This window comes from Pteropus medius, unplaced genomic scaffold (genome assembly GCF_902729225.1).
Source record: "Pteropus medius unplaced genomic scaffold, Ma_sr-lr_union100, whole genome shotgun sequence".
Classification (NCBI taxonomy): Eukaryota; Metazoa; Chordata; class Mammalia; order Chiroptera; family Pteropodidae; genus Pteropus; species Pteropus medius.
Genome location: NW_024342472.1, coordinates 310,750 through 330,443, shown reverse-complemented (window position 1 = coordinate 330,443; position 19,694 = coordinate 310,750). Strand labels below are relative to the sequence as shown.

At 33.7% G+C, this 19,694-nt stretch overlaps 1 protein-coding gene across 9 annotated transcripts in view; it reads left to right on the top strand.

Annotated features, from left to right (window-relative positions):
* SMARCA1 (SNF2 related chromatin remodeling ATPase 1) overlaps positions 1-17,621 on the top strand; it is an 85,360-nt gene extending 67,739 nt beyond the window's left edge. For 5 of the 9 annotated variants that reach the window (XM_039864936.1, XM_039864930.1, XM_039864931.1 and 2 more), the window contains 2 exons: positions 15,670-15,780; positions 16,899-17,621. In XM_039864936.1, coding sequence (XP_039720870.1) covers positions 15,670-15,780; positions 16,899-16,970 — 183 coding nt within the window. In that variant the 3' untranslated portion in view covers positions 16,971-17,621. Of the gene's footprint in view, positions 1-15,669; positions 15,812-16,829 lie in introns of all 9 variants that reach the window. The other 4 variants (XM_039864935.1, XM_039864932.1, XM_039864934.1 and 1 more) reach the window with 3 other exon arrangements.
* The last annotated feature ends 2,073 nt before the right edge of the window (positions 17,622-19,694 follow it).

Here is a 19,694-nt window from a genome sequence, read left to right as displayed (position 1 = left end):
TTTCTTTAAAAAATGCCAATGGGATTTTGATGGGGACTCCAGTAAATCTGTATAATGTTTTAGGTAATATGGTCATTTTAACTCTGTTGATTCTTCCAATCCAAGAACAAGGAATATCTTTCCATTTCTTTGTATCTTCTTTGATTTCTTTTAATAGGGTCTTGTAGTTTCCATTATATAGGTCCTTCACATGTTTCGTTAAATTTATACCTAGGTATTTTCTTCTTTTTGTTACAATTGCAAAAGAAATTATTCTTTTTCACTTTTTTTTTCTGACACTTCATTATTAGAATATAGGAACACTATGGATTTTTGAACACTGATTTAGTATCCAGAAACTTTACTGTATTTGCTTATTGTTCCTAGTAATGTTCTTGTGGAGTCTTTAGGGTTTTCTGTATAGAGAATCATCTGCAACTAGTGACAGTTTGACTTCTTCATTTCCTATTTGGATGTCTGATTACACTCGCTAGGACCTCCAATGTTATATTGAATAACAGTGCTGATAGTGGACAGCCTTGCCTTGTTCCTGATTTTAGAGGGAAAGTTTTTAGTTTTTCACTATTAAGTATAGTGTTTTCTGAGGGTTTGTCATAGAAGGCCTTTATTATGTTAAAGTACTTTCCTTTTATACCAATTTTGTTAAGTGTTTTGATCATAAATGGATGCTGTATCTTGTGGAAGGCTTTTTCTGCATCTATTGATATGATCATATGATTCTTATTTTTTAAATTTGTTTATGTGGTGTATCACATTAATCAATTTGCCTATATTGAACCATCCCTTGCCCCTCGGATGAAACCCACTCGATCATGATGTATAATCTTTTTAATATGTTGCTGTATTCAGTTTGCTAGTATCTTCTTTAGGATTTTTGCATCTGTGTTCATGAGAGATATTGGTCTGTAGTTTTCTTTTTTTGTGTGTGTATTATCTTTAGCAGTTTTTGGTATCAGAGTAATATTGGCCTTAAAATTAGTTGGGAAGTATTGCCTCCTTTTCGAGTCTTTGGAAGAGTTCGAGGAGAATAGGTATTAAATCTTCTTTGTATGTTTGGTAGAATTCACTGGTGAAGCCATCTGGTCTTGGACTTTTACTTTTTGGTAGGTTTTTGATGATTCTTTCAATTTCCATACTGCTAACCGGTCTATTTAGATTTTCCAGATCTTGATTCAGTGTAGGAAGATTGTATTTTTCTAAGTACTGTTCCATTTCTTCTAGGTTATTAAATTTGGTGTTATATATTTATTCATAGTATTCTTACATGATCCTGTGTATTCCTGCGATGTCAGTCATTATTTCCCCTTTCATTCCTGATTTTGTTTATTTGTGTCCTTTCTCTTTTCTTTAGTGAGTTTAGCCAGGGGTTTGTCAATTTTATTAACCTTCTCAAAGAACCAGCTTTATGTTGTGTTATTTTTTCTATTGTTTTTTTGTTGTTGTTGTTTTGTTTTCAATTTCATTTATTTCTGCTCTAATTTTGATGATTTCTTTCCTTTTGCTGACTGTAGGCCTCATTTGTTCTTCCTTTTCTAGTTTTTTAAGATGAAGCTTTAGGTTGTTTATTTGAACTCCTTGTTTTTGGAGATAGGCCTGTAATAATATGAACTTTCCTCTTATGACCGCTTTTGCTGTATCCCAAAAGTTTTGATATGTTGTACTATCATTATCATTCGTTTCTATGTATCTCTTGATCTCTCTTTTTTATTTCTTTTCTGACCCAGGTTTTCTTCAGTAGCATGTTGTTTAATCTCCATGTATTTGTGGTTCTTCCTAATTTCTTTTTGCAGTTGATCTCTAGTTTCAAAACATTATGATCAGAGAATATGGTTGGTATGATTTCAACCCTCTTATATTTGTTGAGACTATCTCTGTGTCCCAGTATGTGAATATTCCATGTGCACTAGAGAAGATTGTATAAGCAGTTGTTTTGGGATGTGAGGCTGTATATGTCATTTATGTCCAGTTGTTGTAATGTGTCATTTTGGATGTTATTTCCTTATTGATTTTCTGTTTGGATGATCTGTCCATATCCAACAATGGGGTATTTAGGTCTCCTACTATGATAGTGTTTTGGTCTGTTTCTCTCTTTAGTTCTTTTAGTAATTGCTTTATATATTTCAGGGCTCCCTGATTGGGAGCATAGATATTAATAAATGTTATGTCTTTTTGATGGATGAGTCCCTTTATCAATATGAATTGTCCCTCCGTATCTTTCTTTACCTTTCTTATTTTGTAGTGTATTTCGTCCGATGTTAGTACCTCTACTCCTGCTTTTTGCAGAATGCCATTTGCTTGAAATGTCATTTTTCATCCTTTCACTTTGAGTATATATTTGTCTGGAGGCAGTATATGGTTGAGTTTTGTTTTTTGATCCATTCTGCAACTCTTTGCCTTTTTATTGGTGAGTTCAGTCTATTTATATTTAGGGTGATTATTGAAATATGAGGTCTTCTTACAGCCATTTTATCCTTTTCTTTCTGGTAGCACAGTATTTTCATTGCTTCCTTGTCCTTGTGTTTCTGTTTTCTTTATTTTGGTTGGCTTTTGTGGATTTTCCCTCCGGTCCTTTTTTTACATTATAAACTTAAGTTCTGAATCTGTGGTGTGTGGTTACCATTACAAATATGAAGAAGATAGTTATATATATATATATATACTGTCGTCCATTTTCTTCTGCCTGTGCCTTATCTCCATTCCCCTTTGTGAATCTGGATCTTTGAATCCTCCCCTTTTCAATCATTGTTATCTCAATTTGTCCCTATGTATGCTGAACGTTCATTATTATCTTGCTATAGCAATTCTCTTATTATTTAAGCTTATAATGCCCTGTTCTTAGTAAGGAATGCACTCCTCTGCTTCTATGTTCCTGATAATCACCTTACTCCTAATTATGTATTCTTTTTGTCATTTTGTTTTAGGTGAGCTGACCCCTTTCAGTGTTTCCTGTAATGTAGGCCTCATAGTGGCGAATTCCCTCATTTTTTGTATGTCTGTAAAGGTCTTTATTTCCCCTTCTTATCTAAAGGAGAGCTTAGCTGGATACATTATTGTAGGCTGGTAGTTTTTTTCACTTAATATTTTAAATATTTGATTCCATTCTTTTCTGGCTTGTAAGGTCTGTGCTGAGAAGTCTGATAATAATCCAATGGATTTTCCTTTATAAGTTACCGTCGTCTTCTCCCTGGCTGCCTTGAGAATTCTGTCTTTGTCGTTGATTTTTGATATCTTTAGTGCAATGTGTCTTGGTGAAGGTCTTTTTGGGTTGAGATAATTAGGTGTTCTATTGACTTCTTGAATTCCAAGCTCTAGCTTATTCCTTAAATTTGGGAAATTCTCATCTACTATTTGTCTGAAAATGCTTTCTAGTCCCTGCTCCTTTTCCTTGCCTTTGATAATGCCCACTATTCTTATGTTTCCTCTCCTAATGGTATCAGCTAGTTCTTGTATTTCTCTTTAATTATTTTTCATACTTTCATTTTCACGTTTCTCTCTTGTTCCTTCTGATTTATTTTTTTTTTGATTTCTGTCTTCGATATCAGTGATTTTTTGCTTCATTTGGTTGACTCCATTTCCCAGTCTTTATTTCATTTTTCAACTTGCAGGTGTGTGTGTGTATGTGTGTGTGTGTGTGTGTGTGTGTGTGTGTGTATGTTTTATCTCCAGAAGATCTAATTCTGCTCTTTTTGAGGTTTTTAATCTCCTTGCTCAGCTCACCTAGTTATTTCTTCAATTCCTGAAATTGTTGATATGACTCGTTTCGGAACTCACTGAGGTTTTTCAGAAGTACCATCCTGAATTCTCTGTCATTTAAGTCGCATATTTCTATGTCTGTAAGCTTATTTTCTGGAGATTTTTCTCTTTCTTTCTGACATGCCTTGCCACCTTAGTTGTTCATGGTGTTTAGTGGACTGTTTCTCCGCCTGGACATTAAAAAACAGTATTCTGCTGTTTTTCCAGAAAAAAAGATTTATTATATAAAAGTCTCTCTTTAGTCTGCTGCAAAGAAGGTGCTTTTCTTTCGGTTTCCAGTAGGTGGCATCTAAGCCTTTCGGATCCCTGCTTTATACCCTCAGTTTCAGTCCCTGTCAGTGTCAGTAAGAGTCTAGGTGACGTTTGCTCAGATTCCCCTGGGGTTCCGCAGTGTTCCGTCTCAGAGGGTATGGGGGGAGGGTCCGTCTGGCTTACGGGTTGTGAACTGCGTCTCAGCCTCGGTTTTACAACCACGGCTGATAAAAACAACTGTTGTTTTTTGCCATCCCGCTTCTTTGCCTTCTGCCCTGATGACTGAGCCCTGTTGCTGGCTGGGTGGACCTCACAGCGCTTCCAGGCAGGGCTGTCTAGGGAAGTCACTGCTCTTTCTCTCCTCCCCCTCCTCCTGCAGGCAGCTACAGTGGCTGCGAGAGTCAGCTTCTTTATTTCTCCCAGTCCACTGCTCAACACCGGGAGTTCTGACCTATGGTAGCTCTTATGTGCAGATCCCCTGCTCAGACGTGCTGGTGTGCAGTTTGGGTGTTTGTTCAGTTTTTTTGTTTAGATGTTTAACTTATTGTTATTTCAAGGGGAGAGATCTGAGCACGTCTCTCACTCGGCCATGTTTTCCAGAATCCTCTGACAATGACCTTTTTAAGGTGCCTGGGCTCATTGTCTTGTGGAATGTCCCACATATGTCTCGTTATTGTTCACTGCTAGTTTTAGGTTAAGCATTTTTGGCAAGAATGCAACATAAATGATGTGTACTTCTTATTGCATGACATCAGGAGGCACATATACATATGTCAGATTGTCATACTTTTGGTGATGCTAAGTTTGATCATTTGGTTAATATGGTGATCACCAGAGCTCTCCATTTTATAGGTACATTTTCCCCTTTGTAATTAGGCAAGTAATACTTAAGACCATGTGAATAGCTTAAGGATTTGTTTTTAATGAGAAGGATTTGTTGCCTAAGTCAAGTCTTCATAAGAATATTATGAAACAGGGAATAATTAAGTAGAAGAGGTATTTTTATTTTAGCTGCATGTAATTTACTCTGTTACTTTCTAACATGAATTGTGTTCCTGTTAAGTTCTAGTGCTGCTTAGCAGTGCTCTGATGAAATTGAAATAAATGCAACACATTTTTATTTTTGGAGTTATCAGTCTTTTGTCAGCTGAGGTAATTAAAACAAAAGTAGATTTATACAGCCTAAAAATTAGAAGTAACCAGAAACTAACAATCCAAACATTGGACATTTGAGTAGTTGCTATTTATCATAAATGTTTTCTTGGCCAGAAGTTCATAGGAGTACAAACAATGCTTAATATTTTGTTTGACTCATTTTATGATTTCAGTTCAAGATGAATATAAAGAAAAGAAAAATCTGAGTTACTATATTGAAGATTCTAATTTTGGTGGATGCTTTATAAGATGAGATATTCCTTAAAACTTTAACACAAATTTATAGTGTTCCTGGATTGTTATTAGAATGTGCCCATCAAGTTTATGGAATACATAATGCTGGGAGAACTAGCAAATTCTTTGGATCAAGCCAGGATCCAAAAGGAAATTGGAATGATGGATCGGTTGAATCTTATAGCATGACGTTTAATAGAAATAAATTTAAAGTGCTCTACTTGTTCAAAAGAATATGAAGAGATGCATGGGTTAATAAGATGCAGCAGAAAGAATTAAGAATTAATCTATAGTGTGAAAGGCTGAGGTTGGATGTAGGGAAGAGTTGTTTGACAGGGTTCTTTGGATCATTGACATAGATTGTTGAAGAACAATTTTGAATAGCTTTTGTATTAGATTTGAAAATAAGATTCTGTTGTAACTGAAGGCTTTGGCCATGAGATACTTGGCCGTTTAAGGTGCCTCCTAGCTCAGTGCATCTGTGACCATGTTTAGCAGAGAACTCCTTTCAAAAGCCATGCGTTTTTTCTAATTGAGTTATAATTGACATGTAACTTATTAGTTTCAGGTGTACAACATAGTGATTCAATATTTGTATACACCGCAAAATGATCATCATAATAAGTCTGGTTATCATCCGTCACTGTATAGAGGTAAAAGGAAATTTTTTTTCTTGTGGTAAGAACTTTTAGGATTTACTCTCTTGGCAGCTTTTAAGTTTGCACTACAATATTATTGACTGTAGTCACCATGCTATATACATTATATCTCCATGCTTTATTTATTTTATAATTGGAAGTTTGTACTGCTTGTATTTAAAAATTTTAGCCATTTGGAGTTTTATGTGTATAATGATCTCATTTAGCATAGCATAAACAACTTGTAAAAGACAAGTGCCTACTTGCTTTTTTCGGTGAATCATGTTTTAGGTCATACATGCCCTTTTATGTGGTGGAACATTTGCTGAATTTCAAGGATTATTTCAGTGATATTTTACTAACTTTTTAAAAGCTTGAGAGTTTAATGCCGTTCTCAGTTTCTGGAATCATTAAACAAAAGCAGTAGGATGAAACAGATTCAAAAATGCAAGGAAAATCTTATTTGTAATATGAACATGACTGTAGAACTATATAACTTTATTTCATTTTCCAAGAAAAAAACAAGTATGTAACCACTAGATATCTCTGGACTCCCTGGTAAAGAATCTTTTTTTCCCCCTCTATTTTCTTTTTACAAAACATTTATGTCTTTCTTTACCAAGAGATTTAAATCTCTAATGTGTATTTTCCAAAGAGCATATCTTAACTATATAGGTGATTACAAAGCGAAACCATTTTGTCTGTTGCAAGTGGTGACATCTCTGCTCTTAATTACCTTCTAAAAGATAGAATTTGATTTCTAAAGAATCTTTAAAAATACATAATAGTTTATTTCATATTTAAATATTTTAATCCAAAGCTTTTAGCTTTCTGTTTGTTAACTTTTCTTTTATATTGTTTTTATTTTCCTCCTGGTTAATGGATAAGTTTTGCTAATATTTCTTGATTTAGAGTACAGGTAGTATATTTTGCAATATGCATATATTTAGGCCATCTTTTTGGAATATTTCATAACAATATCAATCATTAGAGAATTAAAGAAATATATTATCGATATTCCTAGATGATCTCTTTGCCCCCTCATTTTAAATAATTATTCTTATATAGTGAATCACGTTCACAATCTAGGAAGAAAAATTTCCCTCTTAAAAGATGCAGATGTGATTTCAAAAATTAAAATAATTTGTTTCACTGAAAAAATCCCATCTTAGAAATACAGAGTATGTAATTTGATTCATTATGCCAGTGTCGCTGTGTTCCAATTAAAATCTTATTAATGTTTAAATTTAGCTTACTTAAGAAGCTTTCTTTAAAAACATAATCTTGCTTAAAGATGACTCTCTTTCCCAGAGACACTGATAGTGTGAAATAGAAAAAAAGTAGAAACCATGTTAGTTATATTTCATTCTGAGACCTCAAAGTACTGAATTCATGGCTTCTGACTTAAATTAACAATCTTAAAGTGCTTAAAGGCATGAACCTCTGCTTCTAAATATGCCTCACTTTGAAAGCCTTCAGCTGAAGGTTGAAGATTTCTTTGAGGTTCTTCTCCATTTAAAAATTCTTAATACACAGAAGAAAAATTGAGTTTTAGTTTCATTTCTCTGTGCTAAAAAAATTGTGCTTTCTTTCTCTGAGAACTTGTGTGATCTTTAAGTAATCAGTCTCTATTGAACTACATAAACAAGTAGGAAGGATATGATCAATTTAGATTTTTAAGCTCAGAGCATATGAATAGCCCTACCATTTTCCTTCTAAGAAAAAATATCTTAAAATTGGGTGTTAGTCTTAGGACATTCAAAAACTATCAGAATGAAAAGGACTTTTACCAAATGACTAAAAAGGAAGTAATAATACTTTATACTTTATAGTACTTTTTTGGTAATGTTTGCCAATCTGTTTACTAACGTGAACTCATTAATTTTGTTGCCATTCCTTTTAGGAAATGGATGTCAGGGTATTATTTCTGTTCATTTAATGATAGACTAACGTGACTGGGAGATTTGAGAAGAATCTTAGAGATCCAAAAGATCTAGCATATTAGTAGGTTTACTGGAAAAGACAAGCTTAATCAGTAATTCTTGGGACCTGCTTAGGTCTTTTTAAGTACCTAAAGGAGAAAAAGCAGAATTTAACTCTCTGAGACAACATTTCTTATTTTTTTTTTATTTTTGAATAATTTTTATTGTGACAAATATACATATAACATAATATTTGCCATTTTAGCCATTTTAAATGTATGATTCAATGGCATTAATTACATTCATATTGAGGAACATTTCTTGATGTAACCATTTATTGCATCCTTTGCAAGGTTGCTGTGACTCTTAATTTTAGTAAAAAAATTCTTACACCTTAATTTTTGGGGAGCTTTTTTCTTTCCTAGTCAGCTCAAGAAACTGTATGCACATTGCCTGTGGCCATGGACCTTGGATTTGAATTAAAGTATTAGTAATTAATTACTACAATTACCCTGCCTTTTGCAGTAGTTTAAATGAATTTTTTTCTGATAGCATCTCAGAGATCACACTGTTGTATATAGTGTAGTAAAAAATTCAAGTTATTACTGTTTGTTTTCAAATCAACTTTATTGTTAATGAAATGTTCTTTAAAATTAAGAAAATGAAATTAATTAGAATTGTAGGAGAAAAAATATTTTTCTTAGAAATTAGCTTGCTTCCCTTTTATAGGTTTATCAGTGATAGTAAATGTTAAGTAGGTTATTAGTTGCTCACAGAGAAGGATTTTCTTTAGATACTTTAGAAAAGTGAAAGTCAAATCAAAAATTTCCAACTTATTCTGTAATCACAATAACGCTTTTGTTTGTTGCTTATGCAGCATGGTCTAGAAAATTTCACAAAGAAAGCCACTCATAATTTTTTATGTCTTTACTTAATTGTATGATAACAACTAACATTGATATTTTAGAGCATTACATTGTTAATGTGAGAAATATGAATTAATACATTATTGATAAAACTGGTAAACAAACATATTGCTGGATTCTTTTTGACTTGTAGAATTATTAAAATGTTAAATATTTATGCTCATAGGGATGTATTAACTCATGCACTTGAAAGATGGAAATGTCCCTTTTCAGCCTTAATTTTGAAGAGGTCCTATATAGAGATATATACAGAGAAGGTAGTGTTTAACTTTGCTTTGGGGGTTCAATCAGAGGAATGGCTTCATAGAAGAGGTCCTTCTTAGAACCAAGTTTTAAAAAACTAGGAATTCACCATGGGACTATATTCTGGGTTGTGGAAACAGCATGTGCAAAGGTATAAACAAGCACAGCATATTCAGAAACTGCCAAATAAGTTGGTATGGTAGGGTGTGAGTAGGGAAGTTCTGGGAGATGAAGAACTAGCTGGCAGCCAAATTACAAAGGGCTCTGTCTGCTGTGTTAAAGTCTTTGCTCATTAGTCTATAGGAAGTGGGGAGCCATTGAAAGATTTTAATGGGTCAGTGACACAATCGGATTTACATTTCAGAACTACTATTCTGTGGAAGTGGGCAAACATCTACCTCAGCTACCAACTATAGACTGATGATTCCCAAATTTATACCTCATCTTTTTTTTCTTCCTTTGTCTAGTCTACCCCAGAGGCTTTAAAAACAATATTGCTCTCTTAACCTTCAAATGCAGTTGGTTATTTCTAAGGGATCAGCATAGCACCTTGCACAAAGTGGCGTTCAGTGAATAAATGAGCGTGGAACTTTTGTACTTGAATTTGCTGCTATCTCATAGACTCCTACAGTTGGATCAGATTTGGATAGAATGTGAAGAAATATACCCAGTGGATTTGAGTTCTTTTCTTTCCTTTTCATCTACTTTTTTCTAATGCTAGACTTTATTTGGCTATCATCTCAGCAGCTTTTATTTATTAAAATAAGTTTGAGCAGCCAGTTGTAAATATCATGTGTTTTATTAGTAACAATGATGTTTGATCTAAGACCAAACCGTTCTAACAATCTGAAATACAATAAATGCATTAACAGGAGTTTGTTTTATGTACTTATACTTATGAGTTACCTTGTGAGGAGGTGGCATAACATTTTATAAATAATGATATTTAAGCAGCAGCAATTAAGTAAAAGCTTCATAACATTTGATACCTGTTTAAGAAATGTGTATATTTATTAGAATATTAACCCCCATTTAGCTGCTGGTGTGCTTGAACCCTGAGTTTCTATTATAGAATGCCTCTGCTTTTTGTTAGTATGATAGAGGTTCTAAGGTGACAAAGAACCAGGGAAATATACCACACAATGTATAGTTGAAAGTATTGATTCTGAAGGTAAAGTATAGGGAGTTTATAAAAGAGCAAAAGTGAAAAAAAAAATACCCATTTTGTTTTACTTAGAACTGTAGAAGAAAATTCTCATTTTATAGAACTACCTAAAAAGTTAAGAAATACAAATGTGGAATGCAGCTTATTTATTTATTTTTTGCTTATGATCACTCACTTGTTTTTGACTTTCAGCTGTTATGGGCATGGACCTTCTGTAGTTCAGACTTAGGTAGGCTTAGTGTCTGGGATTTTAGTGCATAGGAAATGTGATGTTGAGCCTCTTTAATCTCTTTTAATACGTCATTTCAAGTATATTGATGCTTTCTGTGCCTTTTGAATTGATGCTTTGAAGCTGAGTATTGGGGCAAAGGATATTTGAATTTGGAGCCTGGCATGATTGATGTTTACTACACACTATGGGGCAGTGCCACTCATTGCGAACATTCTGTCATTTATTACATAAAGGTAGAGATATATATCTTAGTATTCAAAAGTTGAAACTTGAGTGACTTTGCAGTGAATAGAATCATAAACCATTAAAAAGGTATGGAAAACCAAGGCAATAAAATTTGTTTGAAGTAAATCTAAAGTCTGTAGTTTAAAATGGATTGGCAAATTGCAGCCTGACACCTGTTTTTGGATGGCCTGCAAGCCAAGAATAGTACTGATCTTTTCAACTCTTTGAAAGAAAAGCGAAAGAAAAATTTTGTGACATGAAAATTATTTTACAAAATTCAAATTTTAGTATCTGTAAGTAAGGTTTTATTGGGACACAGCCATACTCACTTATTTATATATTGTATACAGGTGCTTTCATGCTACAACAGCAGAGCTGAGTAGTTGTAATGGAGACCATGTGGTCTGGAAAGCTAAAAATATTTACTCTCTGGCTCTTCACAGACAAGATGTGCTGACACCCCTGGTTTAAAAGAATGTGTAAGAAAGGTGGAAAGAAATTATATAACCAAGTGTTAAACAGTCTTTTAAGAAAAGTGTTAAATGAAGGATGGGTAAAGGGAGAGACTATTTAATCTAGATGAGGGATGTTTGGGGTGTCCCCTGTTGATTGTGATGGAAGCATGGTAGCTGCCTTGTAATATTTGAGGTATTGTCATACAGAAGAAGAATCTGTTTGTTTTCTATAACGATAAAAGTTAGACCTAGAACTGATTGCTGGAATCTAGAAGGTAGCAAAGTGTAGCTTTGCATAAGGGAACATTTTTAACTTGTTGAAAGGTGGAATAGACAGCCTTGGGAGGTAGAGAGCACCCCATCATTGGAAGAATGTAGACATGCCAGAAGACTAGTTAGCAAGGACCTAGTAGAAGGGATTCAAGCATCAACTTGAATGATTTTTGAAGGCCCTTTCTAATTGTTAAGAGTCTATAATTTTATGAACTCTCACTGTTGAGAATCTGTATTAAGGGAAGTTTTCCAAGTACCAAAGTACACCTTTGATTATATTACTCCTCCTCCTGCTCAAAAATCAATGAAACTCTGTTGTCAATTAAGTAAAATTCCTTAGTTCTTTGTTCTCAGTTTCTAGGTTTTTTTTTTTTGTACTTTGATCCAAACTTAGCATTATCCATCATTCTTACCCTGCAGAGCATTTCCCTAGTTGTTTTCTACCAAACATTGTACTAGGATAAGCAAACTGATATACAGAACAAGAGTTCTGTGTTCAAATAGTTTTGGGAAATGATGATAAATGAATCCTGCCCTGGACATTTCCAATCTACATTAGAATGTGAAAAGCTCTGAGAAGCCCTGCCATGAAGAAATTTGTTTAACTTTTAAAAAAATCCAGCATTTCCACACATGCGTGAACACAAAATACTTTTGTCTTTTGCCACAGCTATTAACATTGCAGAACAGCCTTCCATTTGTCGTTTTCCTGTTGTCTTTGTTGTTTTCACATCTCCTCTTTTCCTCTTGTGTGCTATTTTTCTCTCTCTAACTTCATTCCTAAATCCAGCATGGGGAAATGGTGAGTGAAAGAGATTATTAGACTACAGAATTGTAGAAACAGTTTGAGACCATATGAACCACTCTCTATTACCTCAGGAAAGTAGGAAGATAAGTAGATACAAGAATCTAGGAGAACATGTATGTGAAAGGAAAAATCATATAAGATGAAAGTATTTTTGACATCATGAAATTTCTCATAGTCATTTCATGGTCACTTGCTCAAAAAGTACATCACTGTTTTATTGGTAACCTGGCCTTTCTCCTTGTAATTTCTGGTTTTAGCTAATGTTCTGTTTATGATACCTTCTGTTTAGTTAGGCAGTCTTTAAGCATATGGATAAAAAGTGAGGTTGATAACTCTACAGAAAGTGCCATCACCTGTGGTAATAAAGTAACATTGATACTCTCCAGTTCCTTGGTGCTTTTCTCTAGTGAGTTAGTTTATTTTTCTATGTCTGGAGTAGTTAGTGACAGATTAAAAGAAATGGAAGGTAAGAACTTATTATACAGTCTGTGTATAATCATTTTGAGATATTCCACTTCTCTGCATATGAGACTCTCTCAAAAGTACTAGTTTTTTTTCCTGAATCACTCGTATGAACCATGAATGTGTTTCTAAAGATATCTGCAGTCAGAGGTAACTATACCTTAAGAAAAATAATAGCCAGAAGGTATAGCATGATGATTCAAGAATCAGCTTCAAAACTCTATCTAGTCTCCCTAGAAACCAATATTCAAATCTCATCAGGATCAACTTAGCCCTTTCTATAATAATACATAAATTGAATAACATACCTTTTAATTTGTGTGTTATTAAATGAAACTTTAGAGAATATTAAAGATACCAGTATTGTTTTTGTAAGTAAAGAAAATTCCAGTGTTAGTTTTCCTAAATTGTTTAACCTTGGGTAATTGAATATGCACAAGAAACTTTAATGTACCAGTGTTTGGTAAGGTTATTTGTAATAGTTAAACAATAACTCATTAATGAGGAATTTTTTTCTGGCTAGACTGTCTTTGGTTTTCTGCCTCCTTTTGGGCATGAATTTTAGAGCGTAGAAAATGATTGGATAGTTCATAATATTTCCGTATGTAACTTTTCTGGCTTTTATTTTGAATGATAAACTTAAAAAAAAATTGCCATTTCTTAAAAAAGTGACAGATTGCCCTACACCTAAATGTTTATTGCAGAAAATTTGGAAAATACAGGCTAGTATAAAGAATATAAGTTACCATTGGTTCTACTCTCAGAGATACCTGCTGTTAACCACTAGTAATGTTGTAGTTAATATTCTTTCAGCTATTTCTCTGTATATACATATATAATAAGATGTGTTTGTGTATTTCATTTCCGAACTACTAAAAATTTAGTCCTCAGAATTTTCCTGCGGAAAAACGGCACTAAATATTCTTTTGTAAATCTTTGTATATATCCCTTATTTCCTTACATAAATTTTCTGAGTGGAATTGTTAGTTCAAAGGGTATGTAATTTTTAAGATGCTTCATTGATATTCTCAAATTGCTTTCTAGAAAGGTAGCATATTAGCCTGCAGGTGGCTTAAACACGTATTTCTCACAGTTTTGGAGACTGGAAGACCAAGATCAAGGTGCTATATAGCAGGTTTGGTTTCTGGTTGGTTTCTCCCTGGCCTGTAGATGGCACCTTCTCATTATGTCCCCACATGGTCCTTTGTCTTGCGAGTGTAGAGAGATTGATGCTTCTGGGTGTCTCTTCCTCTCATAAGAACATAAGTCCTATCAGATTATAGCCTCACCCTTATGACCTCATTTAACCTTAATTCGCTCCTTAAAGGATTTATCTCCAGACAAGTCACATTTGTGGGGGTGTTAAGTCTTCATCATATGAATTTTGAGGGGACACAATTCAGTCCATAATGTTGGCATCCTGTTATCAGTGAATGAGACTTGTCATTTCACCATCTTACTGCCAGTACTGGATACACACGCCACAGAAGCGTGCATGTGCATATCATTGCTAATTTGATAAAGATGACATTGTTTTACTTTGCATTTCTTTGATCATTAGTTTGAATGAAATTTTAAATATTTGGACTTTTTAAATGAGGTTTCTATTCTTGAACTTAGACCATTTTTTTTTGGTTGGGATTTTTAATTGTCAATAAACCTACATTTTCATTTGCATGTTTAGCTATTTTGTATCTTAACGGACATTTTTGCTTATACAGAAAAGGAATCATTTAAAAATATTATTTATCCTTTGATATTCAACTATTATTTACTTTTAAAATACAGAAAAGTGTACAGATTATGAGTGTCCATATTAATGAATCATGTTTAATGCTCACCATTAATTCATAAAAATTGTTTCTAGTTGGATATATTGGTTTGCTGGCAGTGAAATATAGGTAGTGGCAAGGTTAATGCAAAATATTTTCAGCTATTGTTTGCTCCAAATTAACAAATGCAGCAGTGTTTCCTGAGATGTGCTCTTCGGAACTCTTATCTCACAAGATAAACCCTGAGAAGAGAGTTATTTGGTTGAATAGCTTTGGGGACTGCTTGCATTCTGCTTCTCTCACCTAGTGGTTCACATTGATCATCAGGAACTTGAAGTATCTGAGGAGCCCTGTAGTAAAGGAATTTGTTTCACTTTTGTAAACTGAGTACTTCCAAAACTTATTTTGGCAATAGGACATCCCCCCTTTTTATGTTATTTTTCTTAACTTTTTATTTTGAAATATTTATAGATTCACAGAAGTTGCAAAGAAAGGTACAGAGATGTCCTATGCACCCTTCACCCAGTTTTCCCTGATAACATCTTGCATAACTGTAGAACAATATCATGACCAGCAAATTGACATTAGTACAATTCATAGAGATTATTCATATTTCATTGGTTATACATACACTTGTGTGTGTGTAGATCATTGCAGTTTTATCACATGTAGATTCATGTAACCAGCACTGCCATAAGACCCCCTTGTACTAGGTATTTATAGCCATACCCACTCTCCCCCCTTTCCCTAACCCTGGCAACCATTGATATGTTCTCCATTTCTAAACTTTATCATTTCAAGAATGTCATATAAATGGAATATTATAGTATGTAAGATTGGATTTTTTCACTCAGCATAATTACCTTGAGGTTCATCTAGATTTTTGTGTGTACCAAGAGTTCTTTTCCTTTTTATTGCTGAGTAGTATTTCATGGTATGGATGTACCACAGTTTGTTTACCCATCCACATATCAAATGACATTTTCCCCCTCCTCATATTTTTCATGGAGTCTATTAATATCCTGTATGAATATTGTTCTAAAGAACACCAACTTTAGAAATTATGTACCACAGAAGTGATACAATTAAATAATCACTCTTTAGAGATTATTTCTGGGTTGCAGAAATTAAAACTCTTTTATTATTTGGTTTAGGAATTCCAGAGACGCTGTAATACTCTGATTTCATTGATTGAGAAAGAAAATATGGAAATTGAGGAAAGAGAGAGAGCGGAAAAGAAGAAACGGGCAACTAAAATTCCAATGGTAAAAATTTCAGCATTTTCCTAACTTTTAGGTAGATCACATTTTTTTTTACATAATTAAAATACCTATATTATGTTTAATGCCATAGTGATACCTATTATAAAAACTGTTTTTATGAACTGCTAATTTGTTTTTGACAGAAAAAGAATTACACTACGACCACTTGTTTCCTATTTGTTTATAGAACGTATAGTTAGGAACTCCCTAGTAACAGGGCTCAGTATTTTAAAAAATTCCTCATGACTTTAAGCAAAAGTATAATGCAAGTAAAATCCTTCTAATTGAGACTAGAGTTGTCTTGGGGAGTAGGGGAAAGGATTGGGATGGGATGGGATGAGGCTGAATTTGAAACAGGAGTTCTGATTTGATCAAATAGGTTTTCTGATCTTTGTGGAACTATGAATGCAAATGAGAACTTTGAGCAGACAGCAGAGCTTTACTTGGTTTACTTGCTACTAAGTTAACTGTTGAATAATAAGATGACTTGATTTTAATCCAGACAGGTTGCCTTGCATAGCTACAATTTAAAATAGTCTTTAATATATGTTATTCAAGTGAGATTATGTAAACTACCATATTTCATCAAGTCTGAGATGCCTTCCACTGTAAGACACAGCATTATTGTATGTACTGTTGAGAAAAATGGTTGCTAAGTAACTATAACTCGTGATCAACTTTAAGATGCATCCTGATTTCAGAGATGCTCATGTGGGAAAGAAATGTGCATCATAGAATATATGAAATGTGGTATTTTAACATCTATCATACAGTTTGAAAAAATAATACATTCATAAATAACATTTTCCCCAGAAAATTTTAAGTATTAAGTAGTTCTTTAAGATAAGAGTACCTTTATAGTAGTATGTGAAAGTAGACACTTGATGACTATTTTTGATGCATATTTTGTCTTTTCTTAAAAAGAAACATCTTTGAAGGTTATTTTACATTGGGTTATGTAGTTTGTTGGGCTAAATAGAACATTAACTGTGAGTATAACATTTAAGTGAATATTCATGTTAAAATTTTTTTTTAATGCATTTACATCCTAGATTTAACATTGTTGGGCCATTTAAAAATGTGCATATTGGAGCAGAACATTAAATCTGTTTCCATTTTAGTCACAGAAAAGAAAAGCAGAGTCAGCTACTGAGAGCTCTGGAAAGAAGGATGTCAAGAAGGTGAAATCCTAAAGCCTAGAAATAAAGTTTTAAATGGGAAACTGCTATTTTCTTGTTCCCATCTTCAAATGCTAATTGCCAGTTCCAGTGTATTCATGGTACTCAAAAATCTTTTTGGTTTTGATTTCTTGCATATTTTATATATTTTACAATGCTTTCTACCGGAAATGTGTAGCTTTATATTTTATGCATTCTAGTATTTTTGTGTACTGTATTTTGTGCATTTCATGTCTTCATCGAAATCCTCTCAGTCCTTGTTCTTTTGAAGCTTGTGCTGAGGTTTTAGCTTTTCTATGTTTTATATGCCGCTGCTTTGAAAGAGAACCTAGATTCTATAGCTGTATTATTGTTGTTTCATACTTTAAATTTATATGGCTGTGGAAAAATTAATTAAAATGATTTGAGGAGAAAGACTTTTTCACTTCTTTGTTGCTTTCTTTTCTATTGAGTATGGGCTTGTGTTATTGCATACTGTGATTAGCATAATAATTGTTTCTTTGAGGTCATCTAAATATTTTTTTTCTAAAGGAATAAAGGGTGAGAACAGAAAAATATTAAAAAAGAACAATATTTGATACTGTGCTTGCTGTCAGTATGAATTACATTTAAATTATTCTCTAAATATTCAAGTGGGAAATATAATAAAGAAATGTCTATAAGAAATTTAATTATTTCCTGTTTTTTGTGCAGTAGAAAATAGTTGTGTTTACTGAATTGTATTGCTCATTACTATGTATTTGGTTGAAAGTTAAAGCTTTGCTTGCTGACTTGTGCATGACCTTCTGTCAGTTCAGAGGAATCTGGGTATAACGTGTAGATTTATAAACAACTAAATAAACAACTAAGAGTATGAAATAAGTACTATGTATACAAGAGAAATGGGGGCTGTCTTCTACAGGAATACATTTATGCTCAGATAACAATCTCAAAGTGTCAGAAGTTACACACACCAAGAGTTTATTTCTTGCTCACACTACAGATCCCATCGCAGGTGAGAGGGATGCGAGGATGGGAGGGAATATACTCGATACAATCACTCAAGTTTTCAGGCTGAGGCTCTACTGTTTTATAGCTACATCTCTTGGGACATGTGACCTATTCTGCTGCTGTAGGAAAAAAAGAAAGGCTGGAGAATGTCATGTAGGCACTTCATTGCCTCAGCCCAAAAGTGCCACATGTCATGTCTACTAATATTTCATTGTCCAGAGCTAGTCACATTGTTTTGTATATGTGTAAGAGGACTGGCAAATGTAGGATATCAAACAGAATGTTTTACATTATTGTCTGCTACAGAGGCTGTCTGTTCAGGAAAGAACCTGAGTCTGTTATATGATTAGTATGCACTTAACCATAATCAAGGTCAGTTTATGAGGGAACAGATAAAATGGATCAGAATCTAGTGTGAAGCACACAATAAATGAGAAAATCTGGCAACACAGGACAGTGGTGTTAGTTATCAAAACAAGGTTTGGACCATTAGAGTTGCTCCCTCCCTCTACCAAGATCTTTTGCATTTCCTATCAAATTCTATTTGGTATACCACTGGCAAATCTTGGGTAGCTCTGAGTGCAAGTCAGCATCTTTAACATCCTCGGTCTTCTCATAGGGGTCCTGCAACAAAGGAATAGATCTAGAATGACAACCCACTGTTTGCTGGACTCTTCCAAGTTTTTATTCATGGTCTAATTACATATTTCTTACTGTTATGTTTTTGATTGGATTCTTTTTACTATTTTCACTATTAGAACTTAGACTGTCATCTGCTGTACTTTGTTGGGATGCTAGTAAGAGATGACATTAGGATAATATTAGATCAAGGGACTCAGAGATACCCAAATTCATCCTTGTCCTTTTCTGTAAGGCATGCAAAGGAAGCAAAGGTAAGCAAAGTAATACTTCAGTAGCTCATCCTGTGGCTCTAAACTTCAATCCAGAGCTCCTTAACTCAACATAAAATTTTAGAATTTTCTACTCTAATGAGATTAAAAGTTACAGTCACTTGAGTGGGAGATAATGAAAACTTAAGAAGGTCTTACTGATATCCCCAAGTTCCATGCACTGAAAAACAGCCCAGTGAGCATCCTGAACTCCGATCAATCAGTTCGACATTTCCTTTTTTTCTTTTTTTAAAGGTTTTTATATTAATTTTTTTTATTAAATTTATTGGGGTGACATTGGTTAATAACATACGTTTTAAGTGTACACTTTTATAACACTTCATCTGTATATCGCATTGTATGCTCACCATCCAAAGTCTAGTCTTCCTTCGTCACCATATATATTTGATTCCCTTTACCCTCTTCATCCTCTCCTCTACCCACTTTCCCTCTGGTAACCATCCTTCTGTCATCTGTTTATAAATTTATTTTGTTTGTTGCTTTCTATTTTATATCCTACATATGACTGAAATTGTAAGGTTCTTGTCTCTTTTTGTCTGATTTCACTTGGCATAATACACTCTCAAGATCCATCCATGTTGTCACAAATGAGAACATTTCATCTGTTCTTACGGCTTAGTAGTATTCCATTTTATATATGTACCACACCTTTATCCAGCCATCCATTGGACACTTACGTTCTTTCCATGTCTTGCCTACCATGTATAGAGCAGCAGTGAACATAGTGGTACATATATCTTTATGAATGAATGTTTTTCATAATTTTGGGGTAGATACCCAGAAGAGGAATTGCTTAGTCATATGGTAGCTCTATTCTTAATTTTTTGAGGAAATTCCA